Here is an 18,744-nt window from a genome sequence, read left to right as displayed (position 1 = left end):
ATACCTATGTGTGCTCTTGTATGTTTAGTGCAGTTAGTTCAGGATTAGATAACTTATGAGGAGACTTACCTCTGGAGAAAATTCATCTCTCTGCAACCTCTCTGTAGCTCCTGGTCTAGGGTGCCATATCAGTAGGGGCTGTCATGATGCAGGTCCTATTTGGGGAACTGTGTTGAGATTTCATGGGCTATATCATCCCTGCCATGTCTAGAAGACACTATTTAGCAGCATATGTCCTGTCCCTCTGGTTCTTATAGTCTTTCCAATCCTCTACCAAAATGTTCCCTGAGCCTTAGGTGTGGGGGTTATCTTATGCATCTACAATTTGGGATCCCACAATTTGTCTTCTGACCTCTACATGCAAACTGAAGCATACCAGTGGTCACTCCAAAGAGAATACCTGTGAAGATTTGTATTTAATCTTCAATCTGATAGATTATTTTATGTTGCTTTAGGTCCCCCACTGTCTGGAAATACAATTCTGTTACTCATATCTCTCCAGGCCTTTTTCTGTTTTAATTTCCCTTCAAGGGAAGACAGTTCAGCAGCTGCCCAACAATCCTGTTCAGTAGGTCTAGTCACATGTACTAAGTCTATGCACTTTTAGTCACATCAAGTAAGGATGCTGCATAAGTAGGAAGCAAGACCATGAGCTGACAGTCACTTTCTGTCCCCTTTAGTGCTACCTGAAGAGACAGAAATAAAGGTGGAGAAGGTAAGGGGGCCTTTCTTTTCTCTAAGATAGAAAGGTTATTCTAGTGATCTTATGTTTCAGTGCATATCCCATTGAACAATGAAACTGAGCAGGGCATCATGGGTATTAGAGAGTTAATTTAGGAAGAGGACAAAGTGGAATTGTACCATCTTGGTCCAGACTGAATCAAATCTTCCCGTGTCAAGTGTCACAGTCTGTATGAGGGGGGCTTTTCTTCTGGAGAAAAAAGGCTCCTCTTTAGATAAATGTGTGTAATATTGACTCAGAAGTTAACAGGCATATCATCTATTAAGATGTGTGTTTTTCCTTAAGGGGCCTCTCCTATTTGTTTTCCCATCCTGTCATCTAGATGGAATTTGTGTTGTTCCCCAAAAGTCTCAATATGGTGGGAAGCTTCATGCATCCAATATTTGAATATTTAGGGCATAATACATTTAAAACATGTGCACTCGTGCAAATAATTGGAGGCCCCCTCTTAGAAGGAATTAATCTCCCAGGGCAGGTTGTTAAGTTGGTCTGCCATGCTGGGATGTAGCTTAGGGAGCCCTCAGTGAAGGCCAAACAGAAGAGGTGCTCTGCTCTCACTTTGAGTCAGCATTAGTGTGTGATGTATTAGTTTTTGTCACAAAGTACGTAGCCCTGGTTTTCTGTGACATCATCACATAATGTATGAATACAGTCTTTTTTTTAATGTCTTTTTCCTATCCTGCTTTACACTATGCTGTGTCATAGGGTGAACCAAAGAGCTATGCAAAAAGACTCTGTATGACCTGAACCTCAAAGTGTTTTCTTTCCTTTCAATTACAGGTGGAGAAGAGGAAATTTAATTGTTGTATGTATTATGGAATCTCTCAAACACATTTTAGAATTGTTTAAATGCTGGCTGTCTTTTCTCTGGCACACCAATGTGATATAAGACTCCTATTGGGAGTGAAACTTGGGAATTTAAGCAGGGAAAAGGCAATGCCCTAAGTAACGAGTCTTACCAATGTGTCTACAGTCACTGCTTTCAGTTCTGATGCCTCTAGTTATTTTGGCATTTTGTGTACCAGGCAGGGTCTAAATAGATTTTTTCCCAATACAGTTATCCCTATGACAGAGTCCACTTTCCAGTGACAAATTTGTCAATTCAAAAAGCAAGATACACATTTTACCTTTAAAAAAAAAGTGTTCAAAGCTCACCATACAGATGTGTGATAGACTTGGTTTTGTTTTGGTTTTTTTTTGTGCATTTCTCTGGAGAATGATAGCTCAAAGTGTATGGATAGGTCATCAGTCTTTCCAGTGGTAGAGCTCAGGAAGTACTTTTTATTTTGTCAAGGGCTCAGGGATACCTATGTGAGAGGCCCATCTTCCCAGCATCTGCCTGCAATAACCCAGCCCTAGGTAAATAGCAGACAATGATGAGCACCAAGTGGGCAGAAAGCCAGGCAGTACTCTTTAGCTGCCTGCAGACACTCATAAGTATGATAGATGGAAATTTGTAGATGTAACCAACCGTCTTATTAAATAAGAAACACAGAACCAATGTAAAAGAGAAAGCCAAGAGGTCAGAGCTCAGAGCTAAAACCTTACCCTTCCTCCTGTGGTGGTCCTACCTCTCTGAAAGAGACCTACTTCCTGTGTGTTTGTCTTGATATAGTCTTTCTGTTCTGCCTTCTCATTGGTTGTAAACCCAAACACGTGACTGCCTTGTCACTGCCTGTAAGTACAGCCCTCCAGGTCTTAAAGGCATGTGTCTCCAATGCTGGCTGTATCCCTGAACATACAGAGACTTACCTAGCTCTGCCTACCAAGTGCTGGGATTAAAGGCATGTGCCACCACCGCCACGCTCTTTTTATGGCTCTAATAGCTCAGACCCCAGGCAACTTTATTTATTAACATACAATTAAATCACATTTCAGTACAAATAAAATACCACCATAGAAAGTCCATATGTTTGGTCAGATCAGAGCATTTGACTATAGGAGACACTGCACTGAAAAATAGGTCGGATGTGTGTGATAACTGGATTTATGGAAGAGATGGCTCATTCCAGTAAGAACTATTGTAAAAGCTTAACAGATTAGACAACATTAACATGAGCCCAAAGAGCCACACAATTTATAGGCAATGTCCACTAAGACCTCCAGTCATCCCTTCATTCTTGAGCTGCACTGGATCATTCTTTTGGCTATCTATACATCTTTAAAGGTGAGCTTGAGTTTGTGTTCCAGAATTACTTCTATCACTGGCAGTCAGTCTCCCTGCTGCCTGCTGTGTCTGAGCACTCAGTGGAATGATATAAGCAGCAGTGAGTTACACAGGCAGAGCATGGCTGGGTATCATCATTCTGAAGATGCTGGCTGTGTTAGAGTAGCCTCACAGTCAGATTTGTCAAAGAGGGTCAATGGGCAGGAATGTAAAGACCAGTTCGGTTTAGTGTGCTTCTAGCATGTGCACAACCCTGGATTTGATCCCAATGACTGTATAATATGTGCCCATTGTGGCACACTTCTGTAAACCCAATTCTTCAGAGCTAGAGTGAGGAGAACCATAAATTGAAACTCATCCTTTTATACATAGGGATTTTCAGCCTGATCTTGCATTAGAGGTATTTCTAGAAGTTTAAAATAATGGTTAGGGGATGAGCTTGACTCAATTGCCCCATAGAGTCTGTGGGTAGAAGAGTGTGTAGAAACTGGACTTTGATGAGTCGAGCAGAGCAGGTGTGGTGCACACTTGGTGCTAATACAGACCCTGCCCTTCTAGCTACATTTATCTGGGTTGTCCATACAGTGGCTGAGGATATTTGTCATCTAGAAAGCCATGTGCATACTTACCACCCAAATGCCAGACTGCTTTCCTTACCTGGTCATGTTGAAGACATCAAGGAAGGCTTGGCCAATTGAAGGGAAGTTTCATTTTTGTCAAACCATCGTGCAATAACATGATGTAGAATGATTTGGACTCTGAGTATTTCTAAGGAATATGCTCGAATCTATAATCTCTCAGTGGGGTTCCCTGGCAGTCACAATTAGTCAGTGGGAGGGATATGACAGGTTGAAGATGCAAGAGAAGAGTCACATATTTGTACTAAGCCAGTGCCCTCCAGTGACTCCAGTTTTGAGTCAGGGATTGGAAGGTAAAGAATATCTCTCTCTCTCAGGCTGCTCCTGTCAGGGGTTTGGTCACAGTGACAGGGGTGTAACTAATGTGGTCCTAACGGTGAAAAGTCGGGAGTGCACACAGTTGTTTACTTCTCAGTCATGTAAGGCTATTAATACCGTATGTTCTCTGTGAGCTACAAGGACCACAGGTGAATAAAGAATGAAAGTCAACAGCAGCCACACTTCCCATGCTGGATGCAATGGATCGCTCTAAATTCAGTCACTAGCTTCTAGCTGAATTCCTCTGATATTTAACAAACATCATTGGCGTATTTCTGCTGTACATGTGCCTTTCCTTATGATTTACCATTTGTAGTTCTCTTTTAGACTAGAAAGTATCATGAGAAGTTCTTCTGAAACTTCCAGTGTTTGGAGAAAAGCATGGAAGAAAGAGGAATCGTATGAACAACAGTGTATTCATGCGATTGTCAGAAGGAAGAGCTCCCATCTGGCACCAAACCCATACAACACATTCAGTCCTGCTCCTTCTGTATTGCACCAGCCACGTAAATGCAGACAGTACCTATATTGTCTGTATACTGCTTAATCACAAAATGTGATCTTCCACAAGCAACACTCTTGACACTGATGACTAGCTGGAACAGGAAATTAGACCATATTTACAAACACACAGCCATGATTAGTTTTCTGGTTTTCTGCCGTAAACTAACATAACTCTCCCTGTTGTGACTACATTTTCAGTTACTTCATTCTTTAGAAGATTTTGTAAGAAAAAAACTATCATCCCTCAAGTTATGGAGGAACCTCCAGCTACTCCAGTTGTTGTTCCAGGCAGTGGAAGCACATCTGATAAAATAATACAAACCCAAGAGGAAGGTACTGTACATATTGAGGCTTTGCTTCCATTATATGTAGTAGTCAGTTATCCTCTGTGCCATAGGTAAAACTGAACAGATTTACCAGAACTTTCACTATCTGAAATATATCAGTGTATCTATCTCATCCCTAGAAATACAACCATAGAATTTTAAGAGGTATTTAAAAAATTAAATAAAAATAAAAGTCACTTTGGCTCTCGCTGAATACTATGAACTAGAGGAAAGCTGGGGCACATGTATAAGTTGATGTAGCTTCACCTGATATGGGCAGAAACAGGTGAGTAACCCTATCTGCTACTTAATCTGTGGGAGCCCGTTCTGGGGTTCCTCGTGGCTTTACCCAGCAGGTCCGAATAGAGGATGATCAGGACCACGGGCCTGAGTGCAGGTGTCTGAGATGGTCTGCACTTGGCTGTGCTGGGGGAGGAGGTCTTTTGCTCCACCCCTTGGCGTCTCTATAAAAACCCTGGGCAAGAGACAGTCGGGGCCCATTGAAATAGGTTCCAGGCCCTCTCGAGGCTATCCTTTATTTTCTATCTGTTTATCTCTGCAAGATTCTCCGCTATAAATCCTTCTGTCTAATATTTCCTGCTGCTCACACTCAAGAAAACTCTAGCAAGCTGTGGGGGTGGTGGGTAAACGCCCCACATTAATCCACATGTGGGTGACACAGATGGATTAGATCTGAAGAGTCCCCAAAGTACAAGTGAAATTTGAAATATGTAACAGCCTTCTTGGCCAGGTTCAATGGGAAAGGGTCCCAGTAGTGGCCATGTCACACCCTGTGCTTGGGAGTGCAAGAGAGCAGGAAAGAGATCTGTAAGTACGAGGAAAATGGGAGGTTCCTGTGCTTTTCCTCTTTCGGAAGCAAATGATCCATTTTATAATTCCATAAAATATATACAACCTATCAAAGAATCACAACCATGTCCTCTGAAAAAGACAGATGACCTTTACCTCAGCCATCTTTCCAGGCTGTCAAATGTTTACATGGCAAGCCATGGCATCTGGCATAATTCCCTGTTTGGAGCAATTCCAATTATACATTTTTGTTTGACTATTTGTGTGTCTATTTAATCTTATCTTCCATTTAGCCTTTTCAAACATCCTCCGTGCTGTCCCTCCTTTGTTCTGTTCTGCCATCCCTTTCCCCACTCAGACCTCCCTCCCTTTACTCCCCCTTTTCCCTTCATGTCACCTGTGCTCCCCCATGACCCCCTTACTATCTTCCTTCCTCCTTACCAATTAATGTTCCCTTTCTAGTCTCCTGAACTCTATAGGTTCTCCAAGTTAGTATCTAAATCTTAAATTTCACACTACAATCAGATGAATATTATGATAATGTCCTTTTAAAGCTACCAACTAGAAACTTTGAGTTTTAGTAGCACATTTCTACATATTTCATGTTTTCAAAAATACCTTATGGTTTTTGTTGTTAATCAGACATTGCTATAAAATGGTTTTACTACCTTGAAGTTGATTATTGCTCCTGTGTGTTTTAAATCTTCAGTTTCTTTAGTGACTTTGTGAATGAATTGTTTACAATGATTATTCTCTTCCTCGTGTGTTTCTGGGGGTTTTCTGTAATAGTGAATTAGTGATTGGAGTGAGTTTTAACTGCATACAACCAGCAAGTATCCTGTCTTTGTCATGGGATTCTACTGGTCTGTGGGGGAGAGCTTCAATACACTGGAGGGTACAGAATTCTTAGTTTAACCTTCCTATGTGAACAGAACTTCAGTGTCCATGGGAAAAGAAATAAAGCCTCATGTCTTGATTGTTCAGAACCGTGTGTGTGTGTGTGTGTGTGTGTGTGTGTGTGTGTACATTGTCCTCCATTTGTGTGAATCTTAGATTAACCAAAAGAATGTAGGAAGTGTGTAAATTATCTCCATGATACTCGTTTTATTGTGATTTCATTTTATGGAATGTTTGCCCCAGAATATACCTATTACCACAGGAAACCACTGGAAAAATATGGTCTGCCAATGCTTTTAGCAGATGACTTGGGAAAGTGCTTTCTACTCCAAAGAGAAAAATTACATTGCTCTATTAGCCTACTCTAAAAATAGTATCTATTCCAGAGAAAAGCTGTGCTGCTCCAACACAACAGCACTTAAGGTTTTCCTTTCCCTGGGATGTGACTGCCCCTTTATGGTTCATGCACTGAACTAGGGAGTGGAGCATGGTGCCACTAGAGGTTAAAATGCTAATTCAGTGGTTCATTGAATTAGCTTCTGGATTGCTGTGAGTCTTGTTTTGTTTCCAGCATTCTGAGGTACCCAGATGTGCTGCAGAGGGGACACGTTATCATGGTCTTTATTTTCTCGTGTTCACCAATACCACTCCATAAACCATATTCCTTTTGGTACCCTGGAAAGTGTGTACTAGATGGCAACTTAGCATAAATTAAAACTCACATTGTTTCTTAGTTTTAGAAGACCATCCGTCTGGTCTTCAAGTGATTGATAGGAGTAATGGGAAGCTTGTACCCTTGGAAGACTTTTATTGTCTTCTGTTCCCATCAGCACACTGCAAGTGTTCCATTTTCCATTTTTTCCCTGCTTCTCGTTGACTCAGTGCTTTCAATGAGGATGCTCCAGCAGCCCCTCGGTCTAGCCTCGAGAGCATAGCCATACATATAAGCCTGTTGTGTAAGCTAAGCACTGTTCTCTAAGGAAGCCATGGCCCACAGCACCAGTGATGAACAGTCACTCTCTCTTCCTAGATACTAAAGATGCCCCTGATATTAAACAGTTATTTTCTAAAGAGGAAGAAATCGACCATTCTACTGAGGTAAGGTGGACTTTCTATGACTGAAATAGAAATGTTGCTGTCTGACTTTCCTATTTTATTTGAGTTTGCCTATTAAAATATGACAGTATGTATATATACTATGCTGTGTTTTCTGGAATAGTAGAACAGTTCCTTGCCGATGGACACCTTATGAGAAAGAGCATTTGTGAATGGCACAGTCAGGGTACAGAATATATGCTATCACCTGTCCCTCTGGAAAACAATGCTTCTTCTTTAGATTATTTTGTGGTTGGTGACTGAAGGAGGGTTAGAGATACATCATTCTGAAAAATATCATAGGTTTGTCACAGATATATCTTTGTTTTGCCAGCCATTAATGTTGGCAGTGAAATAAAGGCTACACAACTGTCTCACCATGCAGAGGACCTAGTCCAGTCCCATGTAGGCACCACAGCCATTGATCCAACTTTCATGAATTCCCTCTTGTTTGTTTGGTTGTCCCTGCATGTTTCCACATCATGATCCTGATGCACTTGCTCATAGAATCCTCTTCTCTCTCTTTGACTGGACTCCTGGAGCTCGGTCTAGTGATTGGCTGTGGATCTCTGCATCTGCTTCCATTAGTTGGAGAAAAGTTCTGTGATGACAGGGTATTCACCGGTCTGATCTCTGGGGCAAGCCAGTTCAGTTCAGGCACCCTCTCTACTATTGCTAGTAGTCCAGGCTGGTGTCATCCTTGGGGATGCCTGGGAACTTCCCTAGCACCTGGTTTTTCTCTATCCCCATGATGTCTCTCTCTATCATGGTATCTCTTTCATTGCTTTCCCCCTCCCTGTTCCAGTTCAACCATCCCATTCCCTTATGTTCTCATCCCCTATCCCCTAACCTCCATTGCCCACTCCTCATACCCAGATTACTCATGGAGATCTCATTTGTTTCCCCTTCCCAGGGCAGTTCATGTGTCCCTCTTTGGGTCTTCCCTGTTAGTTAGCTTCTCTGGGGTTGTGGGTTGTTGCCTGATTACTCTTTGCTTTATATCTAGTATCCACTTATGAGTGTGTACATAACAAGTTACCATCTCTGGTGCATGAGCAGGCTTTGTGGAGCCCACTACCTATGATGGGATACCTCGTGCAGCCTTGAGGCAGGGGGAAGGACTTGGACTTGCCTCTATTGAATGTGCCTCCACATGGGAGGACTTGCCTTCTTGTGGGAGGAAGTGAGGGGTGGATTGGGAGGGGAGGCTGGGGGCATGGAAGGAGGGAAGAAGAGGATCTTTGATTGGTGTGTAAAATGAATGAAAAAAATCTTAATTAAAAAAAAAGAAAAAGACATGTGCCTGTATGCCCCATGATGTTACCCTCAAAATGTCTTTGTTTCTATAATTTCAGGGAGCCTGGGAAGAAGACCAAAGCGGTAAGTATTGTTTAACTCCTTGGTGAGGAAGAATGTAAATGTTAAGATAGGTAGGGTGTCCCTTACTGTCTTCTCTTTGAAAGGCCACCCAACTTGCTGTTTCTGGAGAGAGCAAAACAGTCAACACGACTTTTTAAGGGTGTTCTAGATGCCCTTGACAGCCAGGTTTCTGCACAGATTTCCATGAGGCTGTGTGCATAAAGAATATTAGGGTTTCAGGTGCTTCAATGTCTTGTTTCCCTGCATGGGTAATGGTCTATGGAGGACATAGTTTATGCTCCCATTCATACTTTAAATGAACTTTATACTTTATTAGTTCATCTAGTCTTCATGACATTTGTGCTTGGGGATTGTTATAACCCCTGCTTCAGAACAAAAATGAAGAATCTCTGATCAAAGTCAAAAGCAGAAAGTTAAAACATGAATCCATCTGGGCAATCCATTGCTCTTGCTTCCATGGTTGAGCCTTAAATTCATTTAAGAAAATTTTGAGAGCATTGTCAGCAGGGCTGAGGGTTTATCATGTGGTTCAGAGATGCTGCCTGTCCATGACAAATTGCCTCCATGTCATGTTAACTGCATATTAAACTAGACCACATCCACAGATGCTTGAAGTCACTTGTGTGAAAAATCCAAAGACTCCCTGCTGTGTCCGGTCATTTCACACAGACCTTTGGAGTTTAAAGCAATCATGTAGGACAAGGCGACTTACTTCTGTAGATTTTGGACTCATGTCTTAGAAGCTGTCCCAAAACAAAACAAACACACACACACACAAAAAAAAAAACAACTGAAATATTATAGTACACTTTCTAATAGCACTATGAGCAATAAGATTTTCCAACCCAGCTTGTCAGTAACCAAAGCAGATCAGTTGAGCAGCCTGTGCAGTTCTGAGAAACACCTGTTGGTGACACATAGCAAGTGTTAACAATCACACATACTGTGCTTTGAAACTTTTTGTTTTTTGAAATTAAATTATATCATTTTCCTCTTTCCTCCCTCTGACCATCCCCATGCGTCACCCCCTTTCTTCCTCGAATTTATGACCTCTGGCCTCCTTCCCTCCAACTGTAGATTGTAGTTACATATGTGTGTGTGTGTGTGTGTGTGTGTGTGTGTGTGTGTGTGTGTGTGTGAGAGAGAGAGAGAGAGAGAGTGCATTTGTGAGTGTGTGTGAGTGTGTGTGTGTGTGTGTGTGTGTGTGTGATATATTCCTAAATATATAGATATAATCCACTCTTTCCATACAATGTTATCTGTATTATGAGATTTCAGAGCTGACCAGTTGTTGTTGGAAAACCAACTGGGCTGTTCCCAGGGGAAGAGGATTTTTTTCTCCCACTCTCCACAGTTTTGGTTGCAGCACTAATGTTCTAGATGGAAGGTTCAGGCCAGGCCCCCCACAGTCACCTGATCTCTGCATTTTTATTTGTTGTAGTTTTCTGTTATGATTTCATTCTGTTGCAAAGAGAAATTGTTCTGTTGGATGGTAAAAGCTACACTGACCTGCAAGTATAGGATAAATATTTAGAATACAGTTAGAAATTATGCAGCTTTAGTGTATTATTTTTATTTTGAGACAGGGACACATTTATCACAGGCTGCCTCTATCTTACTCTATGGTTGAAGCTGAGGCCTGGTCCTCCTTCCACTACCTCCTGAATGCTGGGATTATAAGGGTTGGGGATTTAGCTCAGTGGTAGAGCACTTGCCTAGCAAGTACAAGGCCCCAGGTTCGGTCCTCAGCTCCAAAAAAAAAAAAAAGCAATAAGTATATGCCACAAAGTGTGAACCAGCTAGATTTATTTTATATTGTTTAAAGTGGCTTTAATTGAGGAACAAGGAACCTAGGTCTCATATTGATCTGTTTTATTTTTTCTTTTCTGGAACATCCTTCTACACTGGAGGATGGCCCAGCAGCAGCCCAAGCTATCTCCATACACACGTGTGCACATTGAAAATATTCCCTGAGTGTTTTATAATCATTAGTTGCCAACATCCTCACAGTTACTCTGTTTTCTCCTAGATTTATCTGGTGCTATTAGTGTACCAGAATCCAGACAAATGGTAAGCATACCTTTGTGTGTCTTCTGTAGAAATACAGCTCTATTTGGGTTCCATGTGTGTTACTTTTTGAAAGACAGTTTCCTTTGTGGAGTTCAGGGTCTCCAGCTCTCTGGTATCGTTGACATCACCATATTCATTAAAATTGAAATATAGAAGCAGTTCCCTCAGAAACTCCTTTCCCTGTTCTAGTAAGGATTTGCTTGCAGTGTTAGTGGACTTGGGAGGTACAGTGCCAGGAAGGAAGGCTCTTTCCGTCTCTACTGGTGTCATATGCAGCACCAGTAGAGCTATATTCCCACCGGTCTCTAAGTCATCCAGAGAAAACCAGACCATTGTGAAGGATACAGTATAGCCCAATCTTAACAATGCTTTCTTTTTCATAGTTGCAGATCACATCTGTTGTGTTTGGAAATCGTAAGTATCTGAAATCTCTCTCTTGTTCAGGAAATACCTTAGTGTTTCATTCCTAAGAAGCCTGAATCAGGATTCCTGTTGGAAAGGAGAGTTGAAAGTTAAATGATTAAATGGTTCTGCCATAGAGGCTCTGTGGAAAATCCCAAGAAGAACCTGGGTCAATTTTGTGTGAGCTGGTGTGGCTTTACCTGGTACACTATGTCCTGATGTTCTTGCAGATATAGCCCAAGTGGGGGACACAGATGTTGAAGAGCATCAGAATATCAGTAGTAAAGAAAGCTTTCCTAGTAAGTAACAGCATGCCCTGTTGGAGTTGATAGGAGAGGATCCAGGAAACAGTAAGGTTGTACCTTCTGCTTGGCAGGCTAAGGCAGTATGAAAGGTATCAGTGAGATGTAAATTTGCCTGGAGATTTAAATACTACTCCATCCAGGCATAATGGTAAAGAGAGGTAGAAGCAAACATACCAAACCCCACTGTCAATGGGAGTTGGAGAGATGGCTCTTTGATTAAGAGCATTATCTGTTCTACCAGAGGACCAGATTTGAGCTCCAGCACCCATAGAGCTGCTCACAACTATCTGTAACTCAGTTCCAGGGTATCTCATGCCCTCTTCTGATCTTGCCTGGCATTGTATGCATGTGATATACAAGAATTCATATGCAGGCAATGCAGATGAAACAAACTTAGAAATAAAAGTATGGTCTTCACCGGAACACCCATCCTTCCTGCCTCTGTCCCCGACAACGCTCCTAGCCATCAGTTGTAATCAGTAGCGTTCCTCGGAAATTGTGTGTATTCTGAAATATGTGTAGTCTGGAAATATGTGTATATCTGGTGCTCACTTTTGATTGGTGAGTTGTGATAGAAGAAACTGTCAGTGGCTCACAACTGTCGGTAGTCAATGACATGAACCTGAGTACAAAGGTCTTGTAGTGTGGGCCCAATAATGCAGAAGTGAATCCTCTTCTGGCTGGTCCTGCAGGACTTATAACAGTACCTCCATGTTTCCATTCAGTCTTCTTTTTCCTTAAAATCTTGAAGTGCCTACTTCTATTTATTCATTTGTTTGTTTGTTTATTTATTTATTATATATACAGTGTTTTACCTGCATGTATGCCTGTGTGCTAGAAGAGGGCACCAGATCTCATTATAGATGATTGCGAGCCACCATGTGGTTATTTGGAATTGAACTCAGGACCTCTAGAAGAGCAGCCAGTGCTCTTAACCTCTGAGCCACCTCTCCAGCCCCCATTCAGTCTTTATATAAAAGACAATCTTATGGGTGGGTGGCAGAGTGAGTAGACTGGCCTCACTGAAGCACCTTCCATAACCTAAGATGTCAAGGAACCAGTGGGAAGCTGGGGCTGATCTGGTGTGAGCTGATGTGGCTGTATCTTCTGTAGGCAGAATGAGCCACTCTGTTGCTTTCTTCCAGGTGATGCTCCTGAACTGCAACTCAGGGAGTTGGGAAAGGAGTCAAGTCCTATAGCTCCAGGTAGGTAACAACATTGCATTCTGGGTCTACTCTGTCATGTGGACATGGTGTCAGTGGGGACAGGGACAGAAGGAAGCCTGTGTGTGAGCTCATTTCCAGCCTGTGCTCCTCACACTAGACTGACCTGTAGGGCAAATGAGTCAAAGGACACATTGACACCTATCTTGGAGCTTCTGACCTAGTACTTGAGCATGGATCTGGGACTCTGTGGTCCAGATAAGGCCTCCTTTCCAGATATTACTAGTTCATCATGGATGTACAAAATCCCAGGAATTAAAGTGCATGGCCACTTGTATTTTATCTCTTGAGTCCTCTCTGACTTATCCTCTGTGTGTCAGAACCTCAGTTTCCTGCCATCTCATCAGATCACCTTGCCATATCTTCCAGTGTGTTCTGTCCTCTAAGCTGTCTGAAACTGATACGGCTTCATGCTTAGTATAGTTCTCACCTGTCTCCACGGGTCTAGAGTATGAATCAAAGGAGATTATATTCCCCAAAGGTCTTTTATGGAACCCCTGCAGTAAGGTGAGGGTCTTTCTTCATTGCAAAGTATGTCTGCCTGCCCTGTACCCTTCTACTTCTGATGGATTGATTCTGCTTGTGTAAACTCAGGGACGACTCTTTCTAATCAATGTGTCCACAGCGATGAAGGAGCCCACTTCACCGGCCACATCATTTGACCACTCTTCTGTCCCTTACCTAGAGCCTTCTCCACCCTCCTCCCTATTTCCTGAGTGGAATGGCGGCTCTGCACGTTATGCCCAGTAATCCATGAAAGTGTGTCCCTGCTGCCTTGTTCTTGATTCTGCATACCGAGTTGACTGGCCCACCTGATCGGACCTAACCTAATCCATCATGGATCCCTGGATTCATTCCTGTTTTATGCATAAGTGTACCCAGTTGTCTTCCCCTTCCCTTGAAATGTGGCCTCACCTGAGTCCTTTACAGAGTTTATGGGAGAGCCAAAATCCCAATAGGAAGTGTATACAATGGGACATTGCTTAGGGACATGCCCAGCTAGACACAATTGAGTCTTACCAGGTCATCTAGTCACACCATTACTTGTGGAAAAGAGGTGAAGTGCTGTTCTTGCCTAGCTGGGGAAAGCAGGGAGCTGAACAGAGTGGGAACAGGGATGCTAAGCACAACACAGTTAGCAAGCAAAGCTTTGTTTTTGATGTGAAAGGAGACCCAACATCCAAAAGTTACAAACAACAGAACAGCAGCCAATAGAAAATTGTCCCCAACAATGTTGGTAGCATGGATGGTGGCACATGTGGGAGCAGTCACTCACCTAGGATGGCCAACCTGGTCCCTGCAAGAAATACCCAGCAGTGTCCCAGAGCTTTGTTGTGGGGTATTGTGTTCCCCAAAATATTGTGTACCCTAATAAACTTATCTGGGGTCAGAGAACAGAAAAGCCACTAGATACTTAGGATAGGCAGTGGTAGCACACGCCTTTAATCCTAGCATTCCAGAGGCAGAAATCCATGTGTTCAAGAATACAGCCAGGCATGGTGACTCACGCCTTTAATCCCAGAAAGCAAGCCTCTAATCCCAGGGAGTGATGGTAGAAAGCAGAAAGGTATATAAGGCGTGAGGACCAGAAACTAGCAGTGTTTGGCTGGTTAAGCATTTGGCAGGTTAAGCTTTTAGGTTTTGAACAGCACAGTTCAGCTGAGAGTCATTGGGATATGAGGACACAGAGGCTTCCAGTCTGAGGAAACAAGATCAGCTGAGAAGTTGGCCAGGTGAGGTTAGCTGTGGCCTGTTATGTATCTCTGATCTTCCAGCTTCACCCCAATACCTGGCTCACAGGTTTGATTTTATTAATAAGACCAGTTAAGATTCATGCTACACTTTGTGCCATGACTCCTTCCCTATTTTGAACTTATTCCTACTCTATCCCTAGAGATAAATGTACTATACCAAGCCCCACCTAAATCTTCAAATGAAGATACGAATGAGGAGGAGGAGGAAGAGGTGGTGGTGGAGGAGCCGGTGGAGGAGTTTGCATTGGAGGAGGAGGCGGCAACAGATGAGGAGGCGGAAACAGAGGAGGAGGAGGCGGCGGCGCCTAAGGCGGAAGCAGGGGAGGCAGAGGAAGAAGAGGAGGAGGAGGTGGTAGAGTTGGAGGCAGCAGGGGAAGAGGCAGAGGAGGAGAAAGAAGAGGAGGAGGAGGGGGAGGAGGGGGATGAAAAGCTAGTACCAATAAAAATATAATGCCTATAATCGTATATAAATGTGTTTTTTGTTTTTATTTCTATGTCTCTGAGCATGCCCACTGGAGTCACCCCTCCAGGGTGTTGTGATAGACAGTTGTAACCCATCCTGTGGAGCTACTTAGTTCTCCGTAAGAGTAGCAAGCACACTTGGCTGCTGAGCCATCTTTCTAGTACCCAGATCTCTTATCTTGAAGGCACATTTGATATTTTGATAGTATCTATCCACAGATACAGATGGGCTTAAAAGCACTCCCCCAGAATACTTCTAACACCTAAGACAGGAGGTGTGGATGTCTCCAAGAGGAGTATATCATCCCTGAACATCCCCTTGTAGTATACTCGGGTCCTGGAGGCCAACATAGGCAAAGTTCCTCCAGAGACACCTCAGAACCTCACTGGGTAGCTGGGGAGCCTAAGATAGCAAATTTCAGTGGTGCTCCTTCAGAGGCTAGGCTTGTTCCCTGGGGTGCCCTCCAGATCTCCAGTCCTTAGATAAAAGTGACAAAGGCCCTCCCCCTTTCATATGACTGAGGGGACCTTCGGTGGCTTCAGGCTTTGAATATGGCCCACCAGACCAAAGCCCTTCCTTGAAGGGTCCCGTGTACCCTCAACAGGTCCTAGACACTGTGGGATTGGGTGCCCACTGAGAGGTCATCCTCACTGGGTGAGCAAAGCAAGTGTGGCGAGAGCTAATCTAGTTGCCCGCGAGATATTCATGTCTAGGGCCAAAGATCACATGAGCTACCTGTATGATGCCTCTGAAAGTAGCCCAGGGATTAGCAAAGAAACCCAGTGTTGTAGATTAATTCTAGTTGATCTTAATAATAATAATAATAATAATAATAATAATAATAACCCAGAGTCAGATGTCAGGGTGAAAGCTGAAAGATAAGAGAAGCAAAGCAGCCGGCCATTAGAGTTCTTACCTCCTCAAAATCATCAGACTGAAAGGGGACGGGGTTCCTGTCTCCTCCTACCTTACATTCTTCTCTCCACCCAGCCATATCACTTCCTGTCTTCACCTCCCTAGTGCTGGGATTAAAGGCGTGAGATCCCAAAAGCTGACCTCAAAGGTGTATGTCACCACTGAATGGCCTCTATGGCTAGCTAGTGGTTGGCTTTGCCCTCTGTTCTTTAGGCAAGCTTTGTTAGAGCATACACAAAACATCATCACACAGTGTGCTAAAGGAAGCAGATTCTGAGTACACAGCTGGCTGCTTAGGTTCATGGCCTGGAACTTGGACATCCAGAATGCACCCAGGAAGAGGTTTAGCCCAGTTTTATAATACCTAGAAAACTACAAGTTCCAGCATAGTCAAATGCTGCTGCTAGGGCAAGTTGTCTTCTTCACAAAAGTCTTTTCTTATAGAAGCTCAACTTAAGATTACAGCCTGGCCCCAAGAGATCACAAAAACTCTCAACATACTGACTGATCTGGAAGTTCACACCATTGTCCACACCTGTTCAGGTAAGAAGGTAAATCAGGATGTACTTTGTCCACAGAGCCAGAAGAAGAGAGCAGGCCCAAAGGCCCATGAACAGACACTAGGGAGGCTGGGATGATTTGTGCATAGATCTCATGACTGGCAAGGTGCAGAATGACTTTGAGCTCATCATCTATGTCACTAAGTGAGAGACTTGAGACATAGGTAAGACTTTCCTCATGCATCTTCTACACCATGGTGCTTTTGCCACTGATCATCAACCTCTGGGAAGGTGGCCTTGGAGGTAAAGCTTTTTACTAGGTCAGCAATCTGGATTACACAGAAGAGAGCCAAGAGTGTTTGGCATGGACATCATATTTGTCATCTTCAGAGCCCGATAAGGAGCAGACTCAATCCCTCTTCCCCAATCCATTGTCTGAAAGGTCTGTGGATGGGAGGATATTGGTCAAGTGGTTTGAAAAGTATGAATTAGCACATCTTCACCACTTCTGCTCTACCAGATTCATCCACCCAGTCTCACCCCGAGCTCTGTTGCAGAACACCTGCTGCAGTCTCCCCTTCTTCTCTGACCCCATCCCCAGTGGACCACAAAGATCTTTTCCTACAACCTTCCTTCCCCCAACTCATCCCATTATTTCAAGCTCCAATACCACCAGCAGGCATTCATTTGAAAAACACCAGGTGAACAGTCCAAGGAAACAGCCCTGCAACCATACCACTGTAGGTAGACTTTTCTTTCCTGTCCACCAGTTCCCAAATACCTGACATGAAGACTTAATATAAATTATACATGCTTGGTTGATAGCTCAGGCTTATTACCAACTAATTCTTACAACTTTAATATACCCATTTTTATTAATCTATGAATTTCCACATGGCTCATGGCTTTACCTGTCCTCCAGTATGTCTCCTTCCCTCTGTATTTCCTGGAGACCTCTCAGACCCTGCTCTCCTTCCCAACATTTTTCTCTGCACTGAAAATCCTGCCTCGCTATGGATCAAACAGCTTTTTATTTACAGTGAGAGCAATACATATTCACAGTGTAGAAAGATTATTCCACGGCATACCAAAACAGGCCCTGGATATTCCAGTTTAGCTAAAAGCACTAGAAAAAAAGATCTTAAAACAGTCTGTATGAAGATGATAGAGGTCCTTAAAGAGGAAATTAATAAATCCCTTAAAGAAGTCCAGGAAAGCAAACAGTGGGAGGAAATGAATAAGTTCCTTAAATACAGGAAAAGACAAATGGAGGAAGAAGATGAATAAGGCAATTCAAGACCTGAAAATGAAAATAGAATCAACAACAACAACAAACCAAACAGGGAATTCTGTAAATGAAAAACTTAGAAATTTTAAAAGGAACCACAGAGGCAGGCTTCACTGACAGAATACAAGAGAGGATGAGAGAATATCAGGTGTTGAAGGTATGATAGAAGAAATTGATACATCAGTCAAAGAAAATGGTAATTCTAAAAAACCGCTGACACAAAATATCCAGGAAAGATGGGACACTATGAAAAAACTAAATCTAAGAATAATAGGAATAGAGGAAGGAGAAGAAATCTAGCTCAAATGCCCAGAAAATATTTTCAACCAAACCATAGAATAAAATTTTCCTAACCTAAAAAAGGAGATGTGAATAAAAGGTACAAGAAGCATACAGAGCACTAAATAGGTGGGACCAAGAAAAGAAAGTCCCTCTCAGCACATAATAGAATACTAAATATATAGAACAATAAAAAAAATTAAAAGCTACAAGGGAAAAAGATGAAGTAACATAAAGGCAGACCAATTAGAATTATACCTGACTTTTCCATGGACACTCTAAAAGCCAGAAGAGCCTGGACAGATATTCTATAGGCTATGAGAGACCACAGATGCCAGCCCAGACTACTATACCCAGCAAAACTTTCAGTCACCATAGATGGAGAAAATAAGATATTCCATGATAAAGCCGTGGTGGTTTGAAAGAGAATGGCCCCAAAGGGATTGGCACTATAAGGAGATGTGACCTTGGTAGAGTAGGTGTGGTCATGTTGGAGGAAGCATGTCACTGTAGAGGCAGGGTTTGAGGTCTCATATATGCTCAAGATATCACCCCAGTGTTTCAGATCACTTTCTGTTGCTTGCAAGACGTAAATTCTCAGCTACTTCTCCAGTACCATGCCTGCCTGCATTCTGCCATGATGATAATGAATTAGACCTCTGAAAATG

General features: G+C 42.8%; 2 protein-coding genes and 1 long non-coding RNA gene across 4 annotated transcripts in view; 1 reads left to right on the top strand and 2 right to left on the bottom strand.

Annotated features, from left to right (window-relative positions):
- The window catches only part of LOC121821659 (immunoglobulin lambda-1 light chain-like), a 755,041-nt gene that overhangs the window by 227,337 nt on the left and 508,960 nt on the right, over window positions 1-18,744 (bottom strand). The gene's annotated exons all lie outside the window — the stretch shown is intronic.
- Window positions 4,574-15,102, top strand: LOC143268057 (uncharacterized). The gene is made up of 7 exons (XM_076548523.1): window positions 4,574-4,702; window positions 7,433-7,500; window positions 8,853-8,877; window positions 10,907-10,947; window positions 11,331-11,361; window positions 12,800-12,859; window positions 14,772-15,102. Exons 1-7 carry the CDS (start codon window positions 4,621-4,623, stop codon window positions 15,080-15,082), a joined length of 618 nt encoding a protein of 205 aa, XP_076404638.1. The 5' UTR covers window positions 4,574-4,620; the 3' UTR covers window positions 15,083-15,102.
- The window catches only part of LOC143268059 (uncharacterized), a 32,586-nt gene continuing 21,336 nt past the window's right edge, over window positions 7,495-18,744 (bottom strand). The window contains exon 3 of one of the 2 annotated variants that reach the window (XR_013043641.1): window positions 7,495-9,620. This is a non-coding gene — a long non-coding RNA (uncharacterized LOC143268059). Of the gene's footprint in view, window positions 9,621-9,673; window positions 11,437-18,744 lie in introns of those variants that run through there. The other variant, XR_013043640.1, reaches the window with a different exon arrangement.

The sequence above is a fragment of the Peromyscus maniculatus genome, chromosome 12 (assembly GCF_049852395.1).
Source record: "Peromyscus maniculatus bairdii isolate BWxNUB_F1_BW_parent chromosome 12, HU_Pman_BW_mat_3.1, whole genome shotgun sequence".
Lineage (NCBI taxonomy): Eukaryota > Metazoa > Chordata > Mammalia > Rodentia > Cricetidae > Peromyscus > Peromyscus maniculatus.
This window is presented reverse-complemented; position numbering and strand designations above follow the sequence as displayed.

Bases quoted from the DNA above. Each gene is read 5' to 3' on its own strand.
- LOC143268057 (XM_076548523.1), top strand. From the start codon at position 4,621: ATGGAGGAACCTCCAGCTACTCCAGTTGTTGTTCCAGGCAGTGGAAGC. The intron at 4,703-7,432 runs GTACTGTACATA...CTCTCTTCCTAG, and splicing joins AATACAAACCCAAGAGGAAG to ATACTAAAGATGCCCCTGAT. The intron at 11,362-12,799 runs GTAAGTATCTGA...GCTTTCTTCCAG, and splicing joins ATCTGTTGTGTTTGGAAATC to GTGATGCTCCTGAACTGCAA.